General features: G+C 45.6%; 1 protein-coding gene and 1 non-coding gene across 3 annotated transcripts; one reads left to right on the top strand and one right to left on the bottom strand.

The window, feature by feature from the left end:
* Positions 1-273: 273 nt before the first annotated feature.
* On the top strand, positions 274-15,988 carry Kics2 (KICSTOR subunit 2). Of its 2 annotated transcripts, none has more exons than XM_038315117.1 (3): positions 274-537; positions 5,806-6,091; positions 14,893-15,988. In XM_038315117.1, exons 1-3 carry the CDS (start codon positions 303-305, stop codon positions 15,707-15,709), a joined length of 1,338 nt encoding a protein of 445 aa, XP_038171045.1. In that variant the 5' UTR covers positions 274-302; the 3' UTR covers positions 15,710-15,988. The 2 variants fall into 2 exon arrangements, with proteins under 2 accessions (XP_038171045.1, XP_038171046.1); XM_038315118.1 differs by having other exon boundaries at positions 405-537; positions 5,973-6,091.
* LOC119803769 lies at positions 11,501-11,640 on the bottom strand. Its single transcript, XR_005283723.1, has one exon.
* Positions 15,989-19,597: the final 3,609 nt, after the last annotated feature.

Below are 19,597 nucleotides of genomic sequence, written 5' to 3'. Positions count from 1 at the left end.
CTCGGACTCCGATGTCCACGCAAGAGCTGACGTCAAGCCCGCGTGACGTCATCCGCGCTAAAGGGCCTCAAGCGGGACAGGGGTGCAGGAGACCTCACGGGGCCTCGGGCTCTGTTGCAGGTCTCTGTCTGCCTAGCTAGGGAGCCTCCTCCACCCTCCGCGAGGTCCCGGAGCAACCCGCCGCCGTGCAGCTCGCCGGCCCCGCCCCCCGGCGCGCGCACGCACGCGACTGCGCAGGCGCGTCCCCTCGGAACCCGGAAGTGTGAGCGGAGCCACGTGGGTGGAGCTGGCGCGCAGGTCGCATGGGGGAGTCTATCCCGCTAGCCGCCCCGGTGCCGGTGGAACAGGCGGTGCTGGAGACGTTCTTCTCTCACCTGGGCATCTTCTCTTACGACAAGGCCAAGGACAATGTGGAGAAGGAACGAGAGGCCAACAAGAGCGCGGGGGGCAGCTGGCTGTCGCTGCTGGCGGCCTTGGCGCATCTGGCCGCGGCCGAGAAGGTCTATCACAGCCTCACCTACCTGGGGCAGAAACTAGGTACCTCCGCCCCGCCCCCGCCCCTTGAGGAGGAAGGAAAGGGGGTGCGCTCCCCGGTCGGCCGCGGCCCGGGTGTCCTGTCACTCCCAGCGGCGGGCTCCGCTCTGCCCTGGTCTCCTCCCACCGCCCCCTCCCCCTTCCCGCGGCTGCCGCAAGCCCCGCCCACCGCCCTGCTCCGCCGCCGCCGCCGCCGCCGCCGCCGCCGCTGCCTCTTTGGACTGGGCGGATGCTATTTGCTAGGCATGCCCCAAACCCCTTGGGTGTATTGAACCCTGCGTGCATGGATCGGTTTCATAAATGACAAGTTAACCAAGTTCTCCGCCCCCCGTTCTAACTAGTGACACTGTGGACTGAGGAGTAAATCCAGGCCATGGAACCTAGTTATGTTAATAAATACGACTTTTGTCTGGCCTCCTACACAGATGGCGTCTTGTCCCATCTTCGTAGTACCTCAGTGCATATTTCGTAAATGAAGGAGTAAGTGGATCCTGGGCAGGAAACACTACTCGTCCTCAAGTAAATCTTAATCCTGAAAATAAGACGGCAGGAACTCTTAACTGATTATCCCAAGAAACAATTGGTATCAGTTGATAAGGAAGTGATACATAAAAGCCAAGGGCTATGCATTCAAAGTATTATTTATAATAATAATGGAAAATGATAGCTGACTTCCAGAGAATTGGGCTAGATTTAGTAGTTTGGCTTCTTTTTGACCTGTTAGTTATTAAAAGTTCAAGGTCCTTTCATGAATGAAGGGTACACATCCATGGCATAAAAGATCACTAAGGTGAAAGTGAGCGCCAGTTACAGCCAGTTACACAGAGAGTTAACCCCTTTCTGTTGCCAGGGATCTTAACTGAACGTTTGGTAAGCACTCCAGGGAAAGGGCTTCCTGAGATTATAATTTGCGTAGCTTTTCAGATAACTTGTAACTTAGTGTGATGATTTATTAGCAAAAAGTGCCCAGAGATTCCACCCTCTCTAGTTTCCTCTCTACAGTGTTACCTCACACAAATGTGCGGTTGGTATTCAGTGTTATAATTCCGTTTTCTACAGTGTAGTGAATTGTGCATGCATTTATAGCTGTAGGTGATAGATCTCAAACCTGAACACCTGCCTCGAGTTATCAGATCGGATGTATACATATAATTTATTTAAAACTTGCACATGTATTATAATTTATATACTTTATTTTCGTGTATGTATATAATACATGTATTTTAGCGGTAACACTGAAGGTACATAATATTCTGGCGTGTGGGTTGTTTTAGGCTTCCCTACCTATAAAAAGTGAAGATTGACTCAAATGCCATGATTCTTAACTTTTTTGTTGTTGTTTGAGGTCATCCATATGAATGTATTGAATGTTGCCAAGTTACGCCCCCCAAATATATGTATATTTATTTATTTATTTATTTTGGAATATATGTATATTTATAATCAGAAGGAGAGAATAAGAGAACATCTGGGTTTCCTGAAGTCCATTTGTGGATCCCAGCAAAAATAAACAAATCAATAAAATCTGCTCTAAGTTTAAATCATATTCACCAGGTGTCTATGTAAAGAGAGCTGGGCACTTCAGCTGTGAACATTTAGAAGTCCTTTACTGTCATTGGCTTGGCTGCCAAGAAGTGACCCTTATTGTGTAAAGTGCTGAGTTCTGCTTGAACCTCAGCTGTCTTGTAGGTGAGCCTCAGGGACCTGGCTTGAGGTTGACTGACCTACCACATAGCAGTTCACACTGTGAAACATGCCTGGGGGCTCTAGGGCTCATCTAGTAATGTTCTGAAAATGCCATGTTCAAGTCCTTCGTAACTTACACACTCAGGTGATAGTTGTTTCAATATTTAAACTTTAACATGTTTGTATTTATATAGTGATGCAAATGTGATTGTGATTGGACTTTATGATGATCAGAGAATGGGAAAAATGTTATTTAAAGCAGTACCATGTTCTATAATCGCTTTGCGATTCATATGGTTTTCTTTGTTAAGTGAAGTGAAACAATTATGTGCACTCTAAAAATCTGAAACATGGTTTGGGAATGGTGGGGCTACATGCTTTTAATCCCCCCTCAGGAGTCAGGCACAGGTGAGTTTGAGGCCATCTCATTTAAAGTTCCAAGCCACCTGGGGTTGCATAGTGAAACCCTGCCTCAAAAGACAAAACAAAAAGAAGCATGGTCTGAAAAGTCTTTAAAAATTTTTGAAGGTATAATAGACAAACAAAAATTGTATATATTCTTAGGCTCTCTAACTTGATGTTTTGATATATGTTATGAAGCGATCACCGTAGCAAGGCGGTTGATGTATCTTACCACCTCATTCTTTCAGTAAGATCTACTGGGCTAGCGAATAGCAAGTGAGTCTGAACAGCGTGCCTGTAATCCCTGCACTCTGAGGCAGCAGTATGGGCAATTCAAGGTCAGCTTGGGCGACAAAGTGAGACCTCGCCTGCAAAAACAAAAAGTCTTTGACCTCTGTCTGAAGCTCCAGCTGCTGGTCCTGATTTAAAATGCAAGCCTGGGCCTTTAACTAAAGGACAGACCTGAGGGGAGTCTTCTGTCACTGCCGTGGACCAGTCCTGAAAAACTGGGCATGACTCTTATCTTTGCTTTGAGGCCAGAAAAATTTTGGGAAAAGAACAGTGATTAAAATGTGCTGGGTGGACACAGTGGAGGATTGAGACCTTACCTCCCTGCCACTCGAGAATGGTTGTTGAAAAGAAGTTTAACAAAATTTGACATTGCTCAGGATGCTTACATGGTTTTCTTTTTTCTTTTCTTTCGTTCGTTCTTCCTTCCTTCCTTCCTTCCTTCCTTTCTTTCTTTTTTTTCTTTTGTTTTTGAGACAGCGTTTCTCAAAAAACTTGTAGCTGTGGAGCCTGTTCTGGAACTCACTCTGTAGACCAGGCTGGCCTCAAACTCACACAGATCCGCTTGCCTCTGCCTCCTGAGTGCTGGAATTAAAGGTGTGCACCACCACCGCCCAGCATGGTTAACATGTTCTTTATGCTTTAAATTTCATATGAGATAAAAGGTTGAAATCTTGGAAAAAATAATGGCCGTTGATAACTAGAACATTCTGGAAAAAAAAACCCAAAACATCATAATTTATAAATTGAAAATACTAGAAAGGTAAATGAGTTGGGTGTTTCTGTTGCTCCCCAGGACGAAGGAAGGCTGGTCCTCATTGGGTATTAGAGGGTAGGGAGTGAAGAGATGGGGTTGTTTCTCTTTGAGAAAAGAGGTGGAATTGGAGTATTTGTTTACCTTTCCCTGCTGGTGACTGGTGTGGGTGGACCTGGAAAGGTATCGTTTGCATTTATGCTGTATTTCTGTTCCCCTGTCATCAGATGAGGGTAGGCTTTACTTTTTCGGTGCAAAGTTCAAGTTTTTGCTATGACCACCTTCTTTCTTTTTTTTTTCTTAACATTGAGTGTAGAGTCAAGGTCACCTATCTGCCTGTTAAATAGTAATTTACTATAGAATTTCCCATGCTCAATTATAAAGTGGAAAGAAAGGGACCAACAAGACTGAGTATATTCTTCCTTCCAGGCCTGTTCAAAGTGCTGCCTCTTCTGTCTTTTCAACAGTTCTGGTTTTACGTTGACAGTAACAGCATTTAAAGCTCAGAACAGCTAGGTGGTTTGAATATCACACAGCATTTAAGTTTGGCAGTGAGGACTTGAAATTGTCCTTTAGATTTGTAAAGCTTTTGGCTTTTGCATGATGCTTTCTGATACTGCAGTTTCATTTTCAGAGAGTCTCCCATTGTGTAGCCTGACCCGGAACTCACTTTGTGGCTGAGGATCTTCGAATTTTGGATCCTCCTGCCTCTGTCTCTTGAGCTCTGGGGTTATAGGTGTATGCTGTCATAACCATCTCTGTATGACATTTTTACTACCTTCCTAATGTAGGGGATGTTTGTTCTAGACATGGGCACAGAGGACTATTCTATACCGATCACTACAAAATCAGAATACAGACACAGAGGACAGACTTCTGAGAACTATCACCGCTGTTAGTGTATCCATGCATATGAGAGAAAATATTTCTACAGAATTAGTAATTTAGGGATTGGAATGAAGTAGAGCTCCCAGATCGGGGCCTCTAGATGTGGAGCTGCGAGCGCTTTGTGTCACGGTGTCAGTCGGTTCAGTTCCAGCTTAGACAATAACGAGATCAGCAAAACATCTGGATGAAGGCTTTCCCCGGGAGATCAGACTTTCAGTGTTAAAACCTGGATCAGGGTAACAAGGGGTGTAAGGTTTATTTCTTGAGACATAAGCCAAGAAGCAAAGTTAAAAAAAATTCTAAAATAAATTATTAAGAGGATATTTTTCAGATTCCTTAATAGTTAACTTTCAATCTTAATATATTTATAATAGCAATAAATTCATTGCACGAAAGCGCTCTGAATGTAACAAAGTCTCTGAGGTTTTTGTGCATTTGCAGAGATTGCCGCTGTCAGCTCTGCCTGTTTCTTTTCATTCTGCTAGTCTCGCTTCTGGCTCTTTGATGGGGGATCTAATGCTTAAGAAGATACCGGTGATTAGAAACATAGTTAGTCATATACAAAGTCACAAGTAGGTAAGCGATGCCTCTGCTGTTTGGTCCTTTTCATCCATCAGCAACAATGTAGCCTCTCTGATGCCTTTGCAGGTTTCCTTGGCGGCAGGGCAGCAGTTACTTATAATTGGTTCTTGGCCTTAATAATTCACAGTGTGGTGCTTATTCTGAAGCCTGCATTGTCAACCTTGTCAAGAGCGCTGCAGTCCCCGGCTCCGAGATCCCAGTGTGCGTTCTCTTTTAAAAAGATGTGTGAGCATTCATTCTCATTTCCTGGCACAGCCTGAAAGATGAGATTCAAGACAATTGCACCTCTGAAGAGGAAACAGTGTGCTCTGGGCTACCAGTCCTAATGGAAGTATGTGATAACCCTTGTGTGTTCTCCTTTTTAAAAAAGTGTATCTATAAAAAAGGAGAGCTTTAAAAAAAAGATTCAGGGTAATGATTTCTAAAGAAGTTTTGAATGTCCGTGGAATGGAGTAGAGGAGAGTTGATACATGAGTAAGATGAATTTGTAGCAAGTGCTCATTTTTGACTTGATCCTCAGTGAGGTGCTGACTTGGGTGTCTGTGCCCCAATCCTCAGTCCAAGCTCGCTGAGCTCCACAGGTTCTAGTCCTTTCCATGTGGGGGCTGGGAGGTGCCAGGTCCTTCACTCCCTTCCTCACCTGTCATGTGCTTATGCTGTCTGCTTCCCAGGGGGCCAGTCGTTCTTCAGCAGGAAGGACTCCATCCGCACCATCTACACGTCCCTGCATAACGAACTGAAGAAGGTGGCCACAGGCCGAGGTGCCCCGGGTGGAACTGCTCCTCATGTGGAGGAGCTGCTGCCCCACCTGTCAGAGCAGCTCTGTTTCTTTGTTCAGGCCCGGATGGAGATCGCAGACTTCTATGAGAAGATGTACACCCTCAGCACGCAGAAGTTCATCAACACGGAAGAGCTGGTCGGCATTTTGGATACTATCCTCAAGAAATACAGCTCCAGGTGAGTGTGGAGAGAGTGACAGTCTGTCAGCCCACAGGCTCTGAGTCTCCCCTCACTCTTTCCTTTAAACATTTATTTATATATTATATATACAGTGTTCTGTCTGCATGTTTTGCCTGCACACCAGAAGAGAGCATCAGGTCTCATTACAGATGGTTGTGAGCCACCATGTGGTTGCTGGGAATTAAACTCAGGATTTCTGGAAGAGCAGTCGGTGCTCCTAACCTCTGAGCCATCTCTCCAGTCCAAGTTTTCCCTAACTCTTAGGAAGGTCCCTGTACTCCATTTTATGTGCTCATTAAACAGCAGGCATCCATTTGGCACTTTGGGGTTTATTTAACCATGCTGAACAGCTCCCTCTGTAAGTTTTCAGGAAATACAGAATTCTCACAGTAGAACGGTTGCTTCGGGACCAGAGAAATGGCTCCATGGGTAAGAGCACCAGTTCTGATCCCCAGCACCCGTGTAGACAGCTGGGGCTCACTGCACGCACCGCACACCAGTGCTATGGCTGTCGTACACAGGAAGACACTGCACACACCGCACACCAGTGCTATGGCTGTCGTACACAGGAAGACACTGCACGCACCGCACACCAGTGCTATGGCTGTCGTAGACAGGAAGACACTGCACGCACTGTGCACCAGTGCTATGGCTGTTGTAGACAGGAAGACACTGCACGCACCGTACACCAGTGCTATGGCTGTTGTAGACAGGAAGACACTGCACGCACTGTACACCAGTGCTATGGCTGTCATACACAGGAAGACACTGCACACACTGTACACCAGTGCTATGGCTGTCGTAGACAGGAAGACACCGCACACTGTACACCAGTGCTATGGCTATTGTAGACAGGAAGACACTGCACGCACTGTACACCAGTGCTATGGCTGTCGTAGACAGGAAGACACTGCACACACTGTACACCAGTGCTATGGCTGTCGTAGACAGGAAGACACCGCACACTGTACACCAGTGCTATGGCTGTCGTAGACAGGAAGACACTGCACGCACTGTACACCAGCTATGGCTGTCGTAGACAGGAAGACACTGCACGCACTGTACACCAGTGCTATGGCTGTCGTAGACAGGAAGACACTGCACGCACTGTACACCAGTGCTATGGCTGTCATAGACAGGAAGACACTGCACGCACTGTACACCAGTGCTATGGCTGTCGTAGACAGGAAGACACTGCACGCACTGTACACCAGTGCTATGGCTGTCGTAGACAGGAAGACACTGCACACACCGTACACCAGCTATAGCTGTTGTAGACAGGAAGACACTGCACGCACTGTACACCAGCTATGGCTGTTGTAGACAGGAAGACTGCTGATGTTCAGCAAGAGATCCCATGTCCAGGACAAGGCAGAGAGTGATAGAGCAGGGTGTCCGATGTTGTCTCTGGCTTTTGCACCGAGGCACATGCACCTGTACACACACACACACACACACACACACACACACACACTCACCCTGCACACACACACAGGTGTATGGAGAGCAATGTGATTGAGCGGCTACTAGTCCAGTAAGTGCTCTTTTCAGTGTAATAACCTGGGAGTTCTCCCTGTTACTCTCCTGTGGTCGTTACTATGCACTTCTTACTATGAACTTCTGTGTTCTTCTGTTGTGGCTTTGGTTTCAACTCTTAGTGAAGGCATGCATTGCTGTTGAAGGACAAACTTTAGTTCTTTCGGATAGCTAAGAAATTATTTTGAGGCCAGTTTAGTTTAATTTTTTTTCTCGACTGGAAATCTGTTTCTATTTGAAAAATATTGCTCCTTACAAAGAAATGGAACTGTTTGTGATATGCTGCATACTGCTTGGCCTGGAAACAATCTCCAAAGAATCGTAGGAATTTAAGAACTTCACCAAAGTGGAGGGCCTAGTTTTATTTTGGCTTCCTTGGAGCCCAGCACAGTAGCTATTACTTGGATTAGAAAGATGCCCTTTGAAGGATATTACACATTAGGGTATATTAATTCGGATTGGTTTGATTTTTAAAAAAGGTACCCAAACAAGATGCCAGCTGCTTGAAATCCTAAAGCAGTAGCCACTGTACAGCAGCTACTCAATTGAAACCACTGAGCAAATTGGTAAATAGTTGTGTTCAGCATGAAAGTTTGCCCAGTCTGGTGACTAGTAGGACACCACGAAAGGTTGTGGACAGGGGATGCCATGTTCTCATTTCTATCTAAGGCTAATTACTGTGCCACCAGCATATAGGGTGGGTTAGCAAAGATATCATCACAGTAGGAAGGGGCGGAGGGCAGGCTGCTGGGGTAGGTGCCTGGCATGTGGTGGGTGCTTCATGTGGCTGTAGGACAACAGAAATAGGATGCTAAAAGCATGCAGTCAGTTTTTCATCAACACCACTTAAGTGTTTGGTGGCAGGACCTCTTAAAGAGCTGCAGAGTTTTGCAGCTAAAGCTGAGTCAGGAAGCCTCTCTTAGATGAGAGCGCTTTCTTGTCTCTAGCAAGCAGAGCAGACCTGAGAAATTGCTGCCACCAAGAAGCCATGCTTTATTCTTTCCCAAGCTTTCTGTAGATTCAGTTATCCACGGGGGCGCCATTTTGTAGTGAGGGGCTGCAGGCAGACCTGCTTTTCATCCCGCCCTGCTCCCAGCCACTGGCTAGCATATGCCCCGAAATAACAACACACAAACTGCATTCATTTAAACATTGCCTGGCCCATTAGTTCCAGCCTCTTACTCACATCTTGATTAACCCATATCTAATAATCTGTGTAGTATCATGAAGTGGTGCCTTACCTGGAAGATTCTAGCGTATGTCCATCTTGGGCCGGAGCTTCATCACGTCTGGCTCAGAGAGGAGAGGCATGGCGATCTGACTAACTTCCCAGCATTCTGTTCTGTCTACTCCACCCACCTAAGGGCCGGCCTGTCAAATGAGCCAGCAGTTTCTTTATTAACCAATGAAATCAACTCAAACAGAAGACCCTTCCACATCAGGGTCCTGTGGCAGAGAAGGCAGTGCTCTTAACCTCTGAGCCAACTCTGCAGCCCTGAAGTTAATTGCAGAGGCCAGATAGAGGGCTCAGCGGTTACGCACTGCTCTCACAAGACCTGAGCTTAGTTTTTAGCACCCATCTTTATCTTAGGTTGATCACTGCAATGCCAGGTTGTGGAACAGGTAGTTCACAACCACCTGTGTCTTAGTCAGAGTTCTATTGCTGTGAGGACATACCATGACCATGACCATGACCGTTCTTTTTAAAGGAAAACGTTTAATTGGGGCTGGCTTACAGTCAGAGACTTAGTCCATTTCATCATGGCAGGATATAGACAGACATGGCACTGAAGAAAGAGCTGAGAGTTCTATATCTGGATCCACAGGCAGCAGGAAGAGAAAGAGGCACTGGGCCTGGCTTGAGCTCCCCAAGCCGCAAAGCCCACCTCCCAGTGACACACTTCCTCTAACAAGGCCATACCTATTCTAACGAAGCCACACCTCCTAATAGTGTCACTCCCTGTGAGCCTCTGGGGCCATTGTCATTCAAACCACCACAACTTGTAACTCTAGCTCCAAGGGATCTGATACGTCTGGCCTCTAAGTGGTCCCATGCTTGTGTATGGGCACTCTTTCCCGCAATCTTAAAATCAAAACTAAAGTAAATCTTGAAAAGGAAAAGTACAAGCAGAGTGTGATGAACATGTGACCATATGACCAGCAGTTCCAGTGTGTACAGACACGGAAGAACTGACACGGAGATGCTTGCAGTTTCTTGAGTATACCAAAACATTGAATCATTTTCTTAAAGGGTGAATTATAGTACATTTATGGACATAAATTAAATACCAACAAAGCTGTTAAAAAACAAAAAACAACCAAGGACTGGAGGGCTGACTCAGAGCCCACATGTTGGTTCAGAACCTTTGTGACTCCAGTTCCAGGGGATCTAATGCCCTCTTTTGGCCTCTGTGGGCTCCCGAATAGACATGGTGCACATAAACTCACTCAAGCACACACACACACACACACACACACACACACACAGTGTCTGCAGTGAACACACAGGTATCCTTCATTCAACTTCACATTTTGCTAGTATTTGCTATGCTGACTTTCTCTCTCCCTGTGTATAACAATAACAAAAACTTTGCTATTGTTTGGAAGATACTAGTATCGTAACCTCACCTTCCTGAATCCTCAGCTTCTCGTCTTCTAAGAACCATACGTCATCAGAATAGTGTTCATTCTCAGGACATTTCACACTGGTTTTCTTCCATCACATATTATACACATTCCCGTGCAGATGTCCCAGGTCCCTCACACAGAGGTGTTGGTTGCTCTGACTTGGTTGATGATTTAGGAGGTCTATTAGTTTATTCCAAGGAACTTGTACACTGACGTGATTTGGCCTGGTATGCTGCCCTCAAAGGTCATCCATGCTCAAGCATGTGGCAGTGTTCTTTGCTTTTGTAAGGCTGGCTAACAGTCCCTTGTATTTTGTGTCCCTCATATTAAATGTGTGAGTTTCTGCTGTGTGTGTTATAAATACCACCTCTCACTATGGAAGGTCTTACAGGGCAGCCCTCTGACCCCACCTTTGCCCAGTAGACCCCTTGAGCAGTTCTCATAGTCATCCAGTAGCTGAAATTCAGCAAGTCAAAAAATTAACAAGTTTTAAATTGCATGTTTGGGCTGGAGAGATAATTCATCAGTCCAGTGCTTGCAGAGGACCTGAGTTCCAGTTCCAGAACCCACATAAAAAAAACATCCGGCACAGTGGCATGCGCACTTGGAATCCCACTGCTGAGGAGGTAGAGACGGGCAGATCCCTGTGTCTGACTGGCCAGCTAGCTGACCTGCTTGGCTACCTCTAGGCTACTGAGAGACTCATCTCATCTCTCTAAAAACAGGGAGGCCGTGTTCCTGAAAGACGACACCCAAGCCTGTGTTCTGACCTCTACATTCAGTGTACACATGTATATTTGCATGCAAACATGTATACACGTTAACACACTCAAAATAATGCGTGTGCATCATGCGATGAAATCACACTGTGCCACTCAGTGGGCGTGGTCCTTGTCCAGTAGGTCCGTATTGTATAAGCTGCTGAACACCTAGATCAGAGAGAGATAGCATCTTTTTAATAATGATTCTATACTGTTAATAATTGCATTTTATTATTAATTATTAGTTTCTTACTGTGTCTAACTTATAAGGTTAACTTTACCATGTCTATGTTCATTACTGTCTCCTATGGAACTAGGAACGTAGGATCTATGGACCAGGGAGACTAGAATACCCTCAGTGGGGTGGTAGCTAAGTAGCAGCAAACTAGTGGCTTTCAATGAGAAAGGGCTGCAGATTTCTTCTGTTGCAGTAAAATGGACACAACATAAAATTTCCCATTTTCATCATTTTTTTTTTTAAATTGTCCTCTCGTGCCTTTAAGAGCCAGCCCTATTCTTAGGACAGCTCTCCTAAACTGAGAGGGAAATTGCTGTGTGTCCGGCCAGACTACCCTGTTAAGACTGAGCATGCACAGGGGAGCAGGAAAAGGCACAGGACAAACATTTTCATCATTTTTAAGTATGTATTTCTGCAGATTGATTTTTTTTTCTTTTACTTCTGACTGTCATAGATGCAGTCAGCATACTTTTGGAAGGAACTCCACAGTGTAGGTCTGTGGAGTACGGAAGTAGCATTTCTAGAGTTTTGCTTCTCCTTAGCACAAATGTCTATTCTGCACCTATCTCTGCTCTGGACCCTGGTTTCCTGCTTGCCTGTCCTCCCTCTGTTCCCTCCCCTCCTCCCATGCTCTCATTTCTTTAGAGCCAATGTTCTCCACAAGCTGTTGGCGGTCTCCTGTCTCAGACTTCCAAGCTCACTACCTTGACTTAGGTGTATGTTTGTGGATCACAGTCTGAGCTGGGAGTAGCTGTGAGGCACGGGGCAGAGAGGAAACTGGGAAATAGTGCGTCATAAAACTCTGTCTACATTGGGCAGACTGACGATGGTATGAATGTTTAGCTTTCCTTGAGGTTGAAAAATAGCTTTGCTGTTAACATGCATCTTATAAGTGTTGAACATTATGCTTCTATGGTGTCGTGGAAGCGCTTGTTCACACTTTCTGAGGTTTGTAGTGAGAATTCATGTTCTTTGAAGCAGAGCATTGGCTATATAAATGTGATTTCTAGTGGCAAGCAGTAGGAAGATCAGAGGTGATTCCTGCCTGACTCATGATTTTTTTCTTTTCTTTTTTTTTTTTTTTTTTTTTTTTTGGTTTTTCGAGACAGGGTTTCCCTGTAGTTTCTAGAGCCTGTCCCGGAACTAGCTCTTGTAGACCAGGCTGGCCTCGAACTCAGAGATCCGCCTGCCTCTGCCTCCCGAGTGCTGGGATTAAAGGCGTGCGCCACCACCGCCCGGCTCATGATTTTTTCAATGCTGAAAAAGTGATGAACATTCAGTAGAAACTGTGCTTGGAACTTTGAATTTTGATTGTTTCCCAGGTAGAGTACCCTAGTGACACTGGGCGACCTCAGCTGTGAGCTAGCCAGGCAGTCATGGCGTGTGGCAGCCGACGCAACTACGATGGTTGCTAGGCTGGGGGCAGCAAACGTATTTTGCCTTGCACTATTTTAAAGGTAGGATGGGCTGATGGGGTTACAAGTCTAGGAGCATCTGCAGTAGCATTCTCTGCCAATACTGTCCTGTTAGATCAGCCCAGAATCTCCTGAGGGGTCTGAACTGGGGATGTCCAGGTCAGTTTGGCATGCCGGCACGTCTGTGGGATGTTGTCACGACTAATGATTGATATGGGAGGCCCAACCGACTGTGGGCAGAACCATGCCTAAGTAAGTGAGCTCTGGCTACATAAGAAATCTGGCTGAAGAGCTAGAGAGATGGCTCAGTAGTTACGAGCACACTGCTCTTGCAGAGGACTTGGGCTCAGTTCCCCTCCCCTCCATGATGTCTTGTACCAGCCTCTAACTGCAGATTCAGGGAGTCTGACACTGTCTTCTGACCGCCACAGACACAGAGCATACAGGTGGGGCACACACACAAATGCAGACAACACACACATAAAATTAAATAAATAAATCTAAAAAAACAAGAGTGGCTAGGGCTGGGGCCTACCCTGGCTTGGGAGCAGATTTCTCTAAGACGGTGACCCTGCAGAGGAGACCTGAGAGGAAGAGAGGAATGCTGGGGAGGAAGGGCTGGTTCTCACTTGCCTCAGCATTTCAAGTTGCCCATTCTCCTCTGCCGAAAAATTAAGGACCTCCCACATCTTGTTGCCCCTCCTCCAATATTATTGTGAAGTGGAACGGTGTTTACAGATGGCAGTCAACAGTCTCCATTCATAAATTCATTTACTAACTAGAAATGCGACATATGATATATACATTACAGAATATCATGATACACTGCACAGTAAGGAGTAAATTTACACGTGTGCAGTACTCAGTACTTGGTCACAGTATAAGGTATCACTGCAGCACATGGTCAGGAAGTTTTAAGAGACTTTGTATAGGTGGGAATTGATCTATTTTCCATTATATGTAATGTGTGGGGAGGGGTGTGCATGTGAGTGCAGTGCCAGTGGAGGCCAGAAGAGGGCGTCAGATCCACTGGGGCTAGAGTTAGTTACAGGTGGTTGTGAGGCAGCTGATGTGGGTGTCGGGACCTGAACTCAAGTCTTCTACAAGAGTACTCTGTGCTCTTACCCTGCGACCGGCTCTGCAGCCCCTGAAATGGTACACTCTCATCATTTCATGGTAGCTAAGACCGGGCAGGTGGCACTGGGAATGCAACTCAATTTGAATGAGGAGCAGAACACTCCAGGTCTTAAATACCTTCTGTGGATTTGAGGAAAGTGATTTTTTTTTTTTTTTTTTTTTTTTTGGTTTTTCGAGACAGGGTTTCTCTGTGGCTTTGGAGCCTGTCCTGGAACTAGCTCTTGTAGAGGAAAGTGATTTTTAAAAGATTTTAGATCTTCTTTTGTGGCCACCTTTTTTTTTTAAATTAATTTTTTAGGTTTAATTACAAAATAATGGGTTTCATCATGGGTAAGCATCTTCTTACGTAGGAGTCACTCTTCTTGTTTGAACTTGTTACCCTTCCCACTGCCCTCTGCTGACCTGTGCCCCTCCCCCGTTCTAGATGTCTCCTTTTGCCCAGTTAACCGTCCTTTCTGCTTTTCACTGCACACATCCCATTGTGCTTTATTTCCCACCTCCCTGTGGCCACCATTTTGTTTCGAATTGTGGTTAACTCTGAAGGGAATTGGGGAGTCGAATGGATGACAGTTGTCTGGTAAATGCCCGTGTCTATTGAGTTTCAGATAAAGGTTTAGAGTGTGTATGTTCATCTGTAAAGTGGGTCTGTGGACAGTAAAATAGTTTATCTGTGGATGACAGGTGTCTTAGTAGTGTTTTTTAGTTGCACACCCCAAAAAGAGGATCCCTTGTTTTGATGATAATGTTAGTCATACAGTTCTCAGAGTAAATAAAATATTACAGCCAAAGTAATTTCTCCTTATTTGGAAAGAAATTAGTTACTTTCATCAAAAAGAAAAACCACAAAATAAAGGGTATTTTCTTAGGAGAGTAAGATGAAATGCCCAAATTATGTCCGAGTTCTAAAAACAACAACAAACAAACTCCCCAACCCTAGGCCCTCTGAGCCCAGGCTGGCCGTGAGTAGCGTCGCTTGTCCGTTGGTCTAGTCTGGGTTTATGCTCTTGCTGGTTTGTTATTTTTGAAGGTTTCTCCCCATGAAGTAACATTGCTACTGATTTCTGTCCATCCTCTCCCCTCTAGATTTCACCACCCTATCCTTAGCCCTCTGGAAAGCAGTTTCCAGCTGGAAGTGGGCGTGCTGAGCCATCTCCTGAGGGCCCAGGCCCAGATTTCCGAGTGGAAGTTCCTGCCTTCCCTGGTGACCTTGCACAACGCTCACACGAAGCTGCAGAGCTGGGGCCAGACCTTTGAGAAGCAGCGGGAGACCAAGAAGCACCTGTTTGGAGGGCAGTCGCAGAAGGCCGCTCAGCCCCCACACCTCTTCCTTTGGTTGATGAAACTCAAAACCATGCTCCTGGCTAAGTTTAGCTTTTACTTCCACGAGGCCCTGAGCCGACAGACGACCGCTTCAGAAATGAAAGCGCTGACGGCTAAGGCTAACCCAGACCTCTTTGGGAAGATCTCCAGTTTCATCAGGAAGTACGATGCTGCCAATGTGTCCTTAATTTTTGACAACAGAGGCTCAGAGAGCTTTCAGGGTCATGGCTACCATCACCCACATTCCTACCGAGAGGCCCCTAAGGGAGTGGACCAGTACCCAGCCGTAGTGTCTCTGCCCAGTGACAGGCCTGTCATGCACTGGCCCAATGTCATTATGATCATGACAGACCGGACATCCGACCTGAACAGCTTGGAGAAAGTGGTCCACTTCTATGACGACAAAGTCCAGAGCACCTACTTCCTGACCCGCCCAGAGCCCCACTTCACCATCGTTGTCATTTTTGAGTCAAAGAAATCCGAGAGAGACTCCCATTTTATTTCCTTCCTCAATGAACTCTCCCTTGCCCTTAAGAACCCCAAAGTGTTTGCAAGTCTGAAACCTGGATCCAAAGGTTAGCAGGAGCTTGCTCAAGGATTCTCAAGACTGGATACAGTGTTCTTAGTTGCCCTGAGGGGCAACAGTGGTTTGTGACTAGAACTTGTGTTCACACACGCTTCTTTCCGAACTGAGCTAAAGACAGCTCCTCCCTAATCATGTTGCACACTTCATGAGCAATGAAGACCAAGAATGGAATCTCCAAAGAGTCGTCTAGGAAGTGCCATGGCTACTGTGTATCCCCATTTCCTGGTTTTCCTGTCTCTCGTGTAGATGGAATAGTTATCTATCTTTCGTGTATCTTTCTTGATTTTTTGTTATTATTCTGAACACTGTGCCCTAACACACTTCTCAACATATTCTCTCTGTGTCCCTGAAGAGCAGCCAGGATCAGATACCAGATGGGACTGTTTCAGTTTCATCAACGCCCATATTAACCAGCTTTACCAGTAATCTAATTAGTATTATACTGTAATTAGAATCTGGGTGAGGAATTTCTACCAGGTGGTGGTGATGATTTGGTATTGACCCTTATGGCAAAAACCAGTCACAGGCTCTTTTCAGGTGACTGCCACACTCTTCTTATCTTTAGAACGTTTGGTGGTGTTCTGTGTGGAGTCACCCAAGCCATCGTGCAGGGTTTCTCCACTTGGTTTACCCGCTTGATGCCGCTTCTTTACCGAACTGTGTTTGCTCATGTCTGGTTACTCTCAGGTTGAGAAAGCTCGCGGCCATGTGTTTTTAGCCATGTTTTAGTTTCCTGCACAGCGCAGCTTTTATGAAATCAAAATGATGGTCTTGATACTTCGTGCTTGCTGCAAATCAGTTCTCTTCATAGTCCAGTCCAGTCAGCCCGCCAGCACGTCTGGACCTGGTTTATTGCCTTCTGCGATTATGTTCAGATGCAGTGCCACGCATCTGGGGACAGGCTGCTTTGTGCATTTCCTTCTGTGTGTGTCCCAGGGAAGCGGATGGATCCCCGTGGGGATCATTTCTAGCTTATTGATTCAGAAGGAAAAGAAACCACCAAGAATCGAGCTGTTACCGTCGGCTGTGTCCTTCATACTTGCTGGGTATGTCCTTCAGAGCTGCGTAAATGTCCTGTCAGAGCAAGGCTTTCGCCGTGGTCGTGTGGAGCCACTGTCCTAAGGAGTGGCCGCAGAGCACGCTGACCACAGCAGCAGCCGTGGAGGCCTCCAAGGCCCGGGCGAGTGCTGGCTCCCGTAGGAGAATCACTGGCTAGTGTTCTGATTGCCCCCTTCCGCATAAGCTTAATTAAGCCAGTTTCTTTAAACAGAAAGTTTAAAGTTTGCATTTTCTCCAGGTTCTATACAAATATGAACAACTTTTATAATAGTGACCTTGCATTTAAAAATTGAGAGCATTTGGAATTAAGAGCGAAACCATTTTCCTTCCTTTTGTGTTTTGCTGAAAACCTGAAAAATAACTCTTGGTATGTATTTTTTTTTCTGGGTAAAACCACCATCAGCCTTAATGATATGGCTCCCTAGGTACCTAAAAAAATAAAGACTTCAGTGGACCATGGAGGAATGTAAATAAAACATACACACATATATATCATACTTAAAATTGTCAAATATATACATATTTGAATTGTATATTTATTTTTAAACATATTTTTGAGTAATACAAGAGGTATTTACAAAGAACAGAAAGCAGATATGAATATTAATGAGACAGCACAGACTCCTAAGTCCCTGTGTGCTGTTAGGAAGTACAGGAGGACCCTCAAAGATGAGTACTGATACTTTAATTTTGAAGCTCCTCAATAAAGTTTTATAATTATATATCTCTCTATATTTTCTGATCAAGCAAATTTTACTGTGTACATGTTTGAAGGGTTCTTCTCCAAGAGAAGTAGTGCCTGCTTTGCCGGTCACAGAGGAAGTGTGCACATTCTCCCTGACCTGCCTTCTGACTGTTACTTCTAAACCACAACCTGATGAATTCTGGGTAACTGGAAATGTATCCAACACTGAGTTTGCCCGGAGGTCCACTGAGGAGTGTCACGTTTTAAGGTGACATTGGTTAGCGGATGAACCCTTAGTGGCTTTGGCTTTGTCCTCTATAGGGTCCAGCCTAGTTTCTGACCATGTCTTTTGGGAGAATATGTTCAAATGAAGCCAGATTGTTAACTGGGGAACCAAGGCTCTTTGTACACTGGAAAATTTACCTTTCGAGAAAAAAAGGGGAGGGGACTCCCCCTCCTGCTCACTCCTAGGTTATCTAACATATATATGCTAAAGTTTAGCAGGCAGCATGGGAGGCTGTTACTTTGGTGTGTCAGCCTCAACAACTTCGTAAAGCGGGCCAAGAAAACACAGGCTGCCCTTTCCCAGGGTTCGGGTGGGGTGTGAGAAGGCCGTGTATGTGAAGTCGCGTTGGAAATGGACGGGAAAATGGTATGAATAATAGGGGAACCACTCTTCCCTGACTTAAGTGCGAACTCTCACATTCTCTTCCTTCTCATCGAGCCCGAGGAGCCCCTGCGCTCCATGATAGACAGATGAATCCCTGAATGACACACATTGAGTCCAGATCCTCAGGGCTCGTGGTGCCTAGTGTTTTGTGGTTGGTTGACAGTCATTTCAGATCTATGCCTCTGCCCTTTTATTGGGCTGCTCTGTTGATAAGGCAGAGATGTGCTCAAACCGCTCTCTGGGACTGTGTCTGTGTCTTACTTCCTACATAGGTTGTACGACAGCGTACAAAGTGCGGATGTTCTCATTATTTATAATTTATTAGCCTGAATATATATGTCTACAAAGATAGCATCTTAAACTATTGGGTTACCTTGGAATGTAGTCAATTTGATTTCTGACTGTTTTTACCTTTTTTTTTTTTGAATGTTACATCTTTGTATTTCTTTTGCCTTACATTTTTTCTTTCAGTTTTTTTTATTTATTAAAAATTTCCACCTCCTCCCATCCTCCCATTTCCCTCCCACTCTACCTTCCCCCTCCCCCTCCCTCTCCAGTCCCAAGAGAAGTCAGGGTGCCCTGCCCTGTGGGAAGTCCAAGGCCCTCCCCCCTCCATGCAGGTCTAGGAAGGTGTGCATCCAAACAGACTAGGCTCCCAAAAGCCAGTACATGCAGTAGATTCAAAATCCGGTGTCATTATCATTGGCTTCTCAGTCAGCCCTCATTGTCAGCCACATTCAGAGAGTCTGGTCTGATCACATCCTCGTTCAGTCTCATTCCAGCTGGCCTTGGTGAGCTCCCATTAGATCAATCCCACCATCTCTGTGGGTGGGTGCACCCCTCCGTCCTGACTTCCTTGCTCATGTTCTCCCTCCTTCTGCTCTTCATGGGCCTTCTCCCATAGCCACACCGATGAATATCTTGCACATCACCATAGAACCTTCATCTGGCAGTGGATGGAGATAGAGACAGAGACCCACATTGGAGCACTGGACTGAGCTCCCAAGGCCCTGTTTTTACTTTTGTGCCCCCTTTTGGCACTGCTTGCAATCAGACTCAAGGCCTTATGGGCGCTGGGCAAATGCAGAATCTCAGTGTTATCCCAGCTCCTGTTTTACCTTACTGGTGCCGGAGATGGAGCCTAGTTCCACATTGTAGGGAGGACTGGGTCGCTGACACGGTAGCTCCTGTCCTAAAGCAGTCTTAAAAATAGTTCTTAGCATGTTTAGAGACCTGTGAATTGTTTTAAGGAATAGATCTTTACACTTATAAGGGATTTTTCAGTTTTTAATTTTTAAAAATGTTTGGAATTATAATAAAGAATTTCTCTTTGCTGTCTTCCTTCCAACACCTCAACACCTCTTATGTACCCTCTTTGTCCTCTCTCACACTCACGGTGTCTTTTTTAGTTGGTCTTACAGACACACACACACACACACACACACACACACACACACTCCTAAATATA

The sequence above is a fragment of the Arvicola amphibius genome, chromosome 17 (genome assembly GCF_903992535.2).
Source record: "Arvicola amphibius chromosome 17, mArvAmp1.2, whole genome shotgun sequence".
Taxonomy (NCBI): Eukaryota; Metazoa; Chordata; class Mammalia; order Rodentia; family Cricetidae; genus Arvicola; species Arvicola amphibius.
This window is presented reverse-complemented; position numbering and strand designations above follow the sequence as displayed.

Excerpts from the sequence above, each read along its gene's own strand:
- Kics2 (XM_038315117.1), top strand. The coding sequence starts at position 303 with ATGGGGGAGTCTATCCCGCTAGCCGCCCCGGTGCCGGTGGAACAGGCG. Across the intron at positions 538-5,805 it reads CTACCTGGGGCAGAAACTAG|GGGGCCAGTCGTTCTTCAGC; the intron begins GTACCTCCGCCC and ends TCTGCTTCCCAG. Across the intron at positions 6,092-14,892 it reads CTCAAGAAATACAGCTCCAG|ATTTCACCACCCTATCCTTA; the intron begins GTGAGTGTGGAG and ends TCTCCCCTCTAG.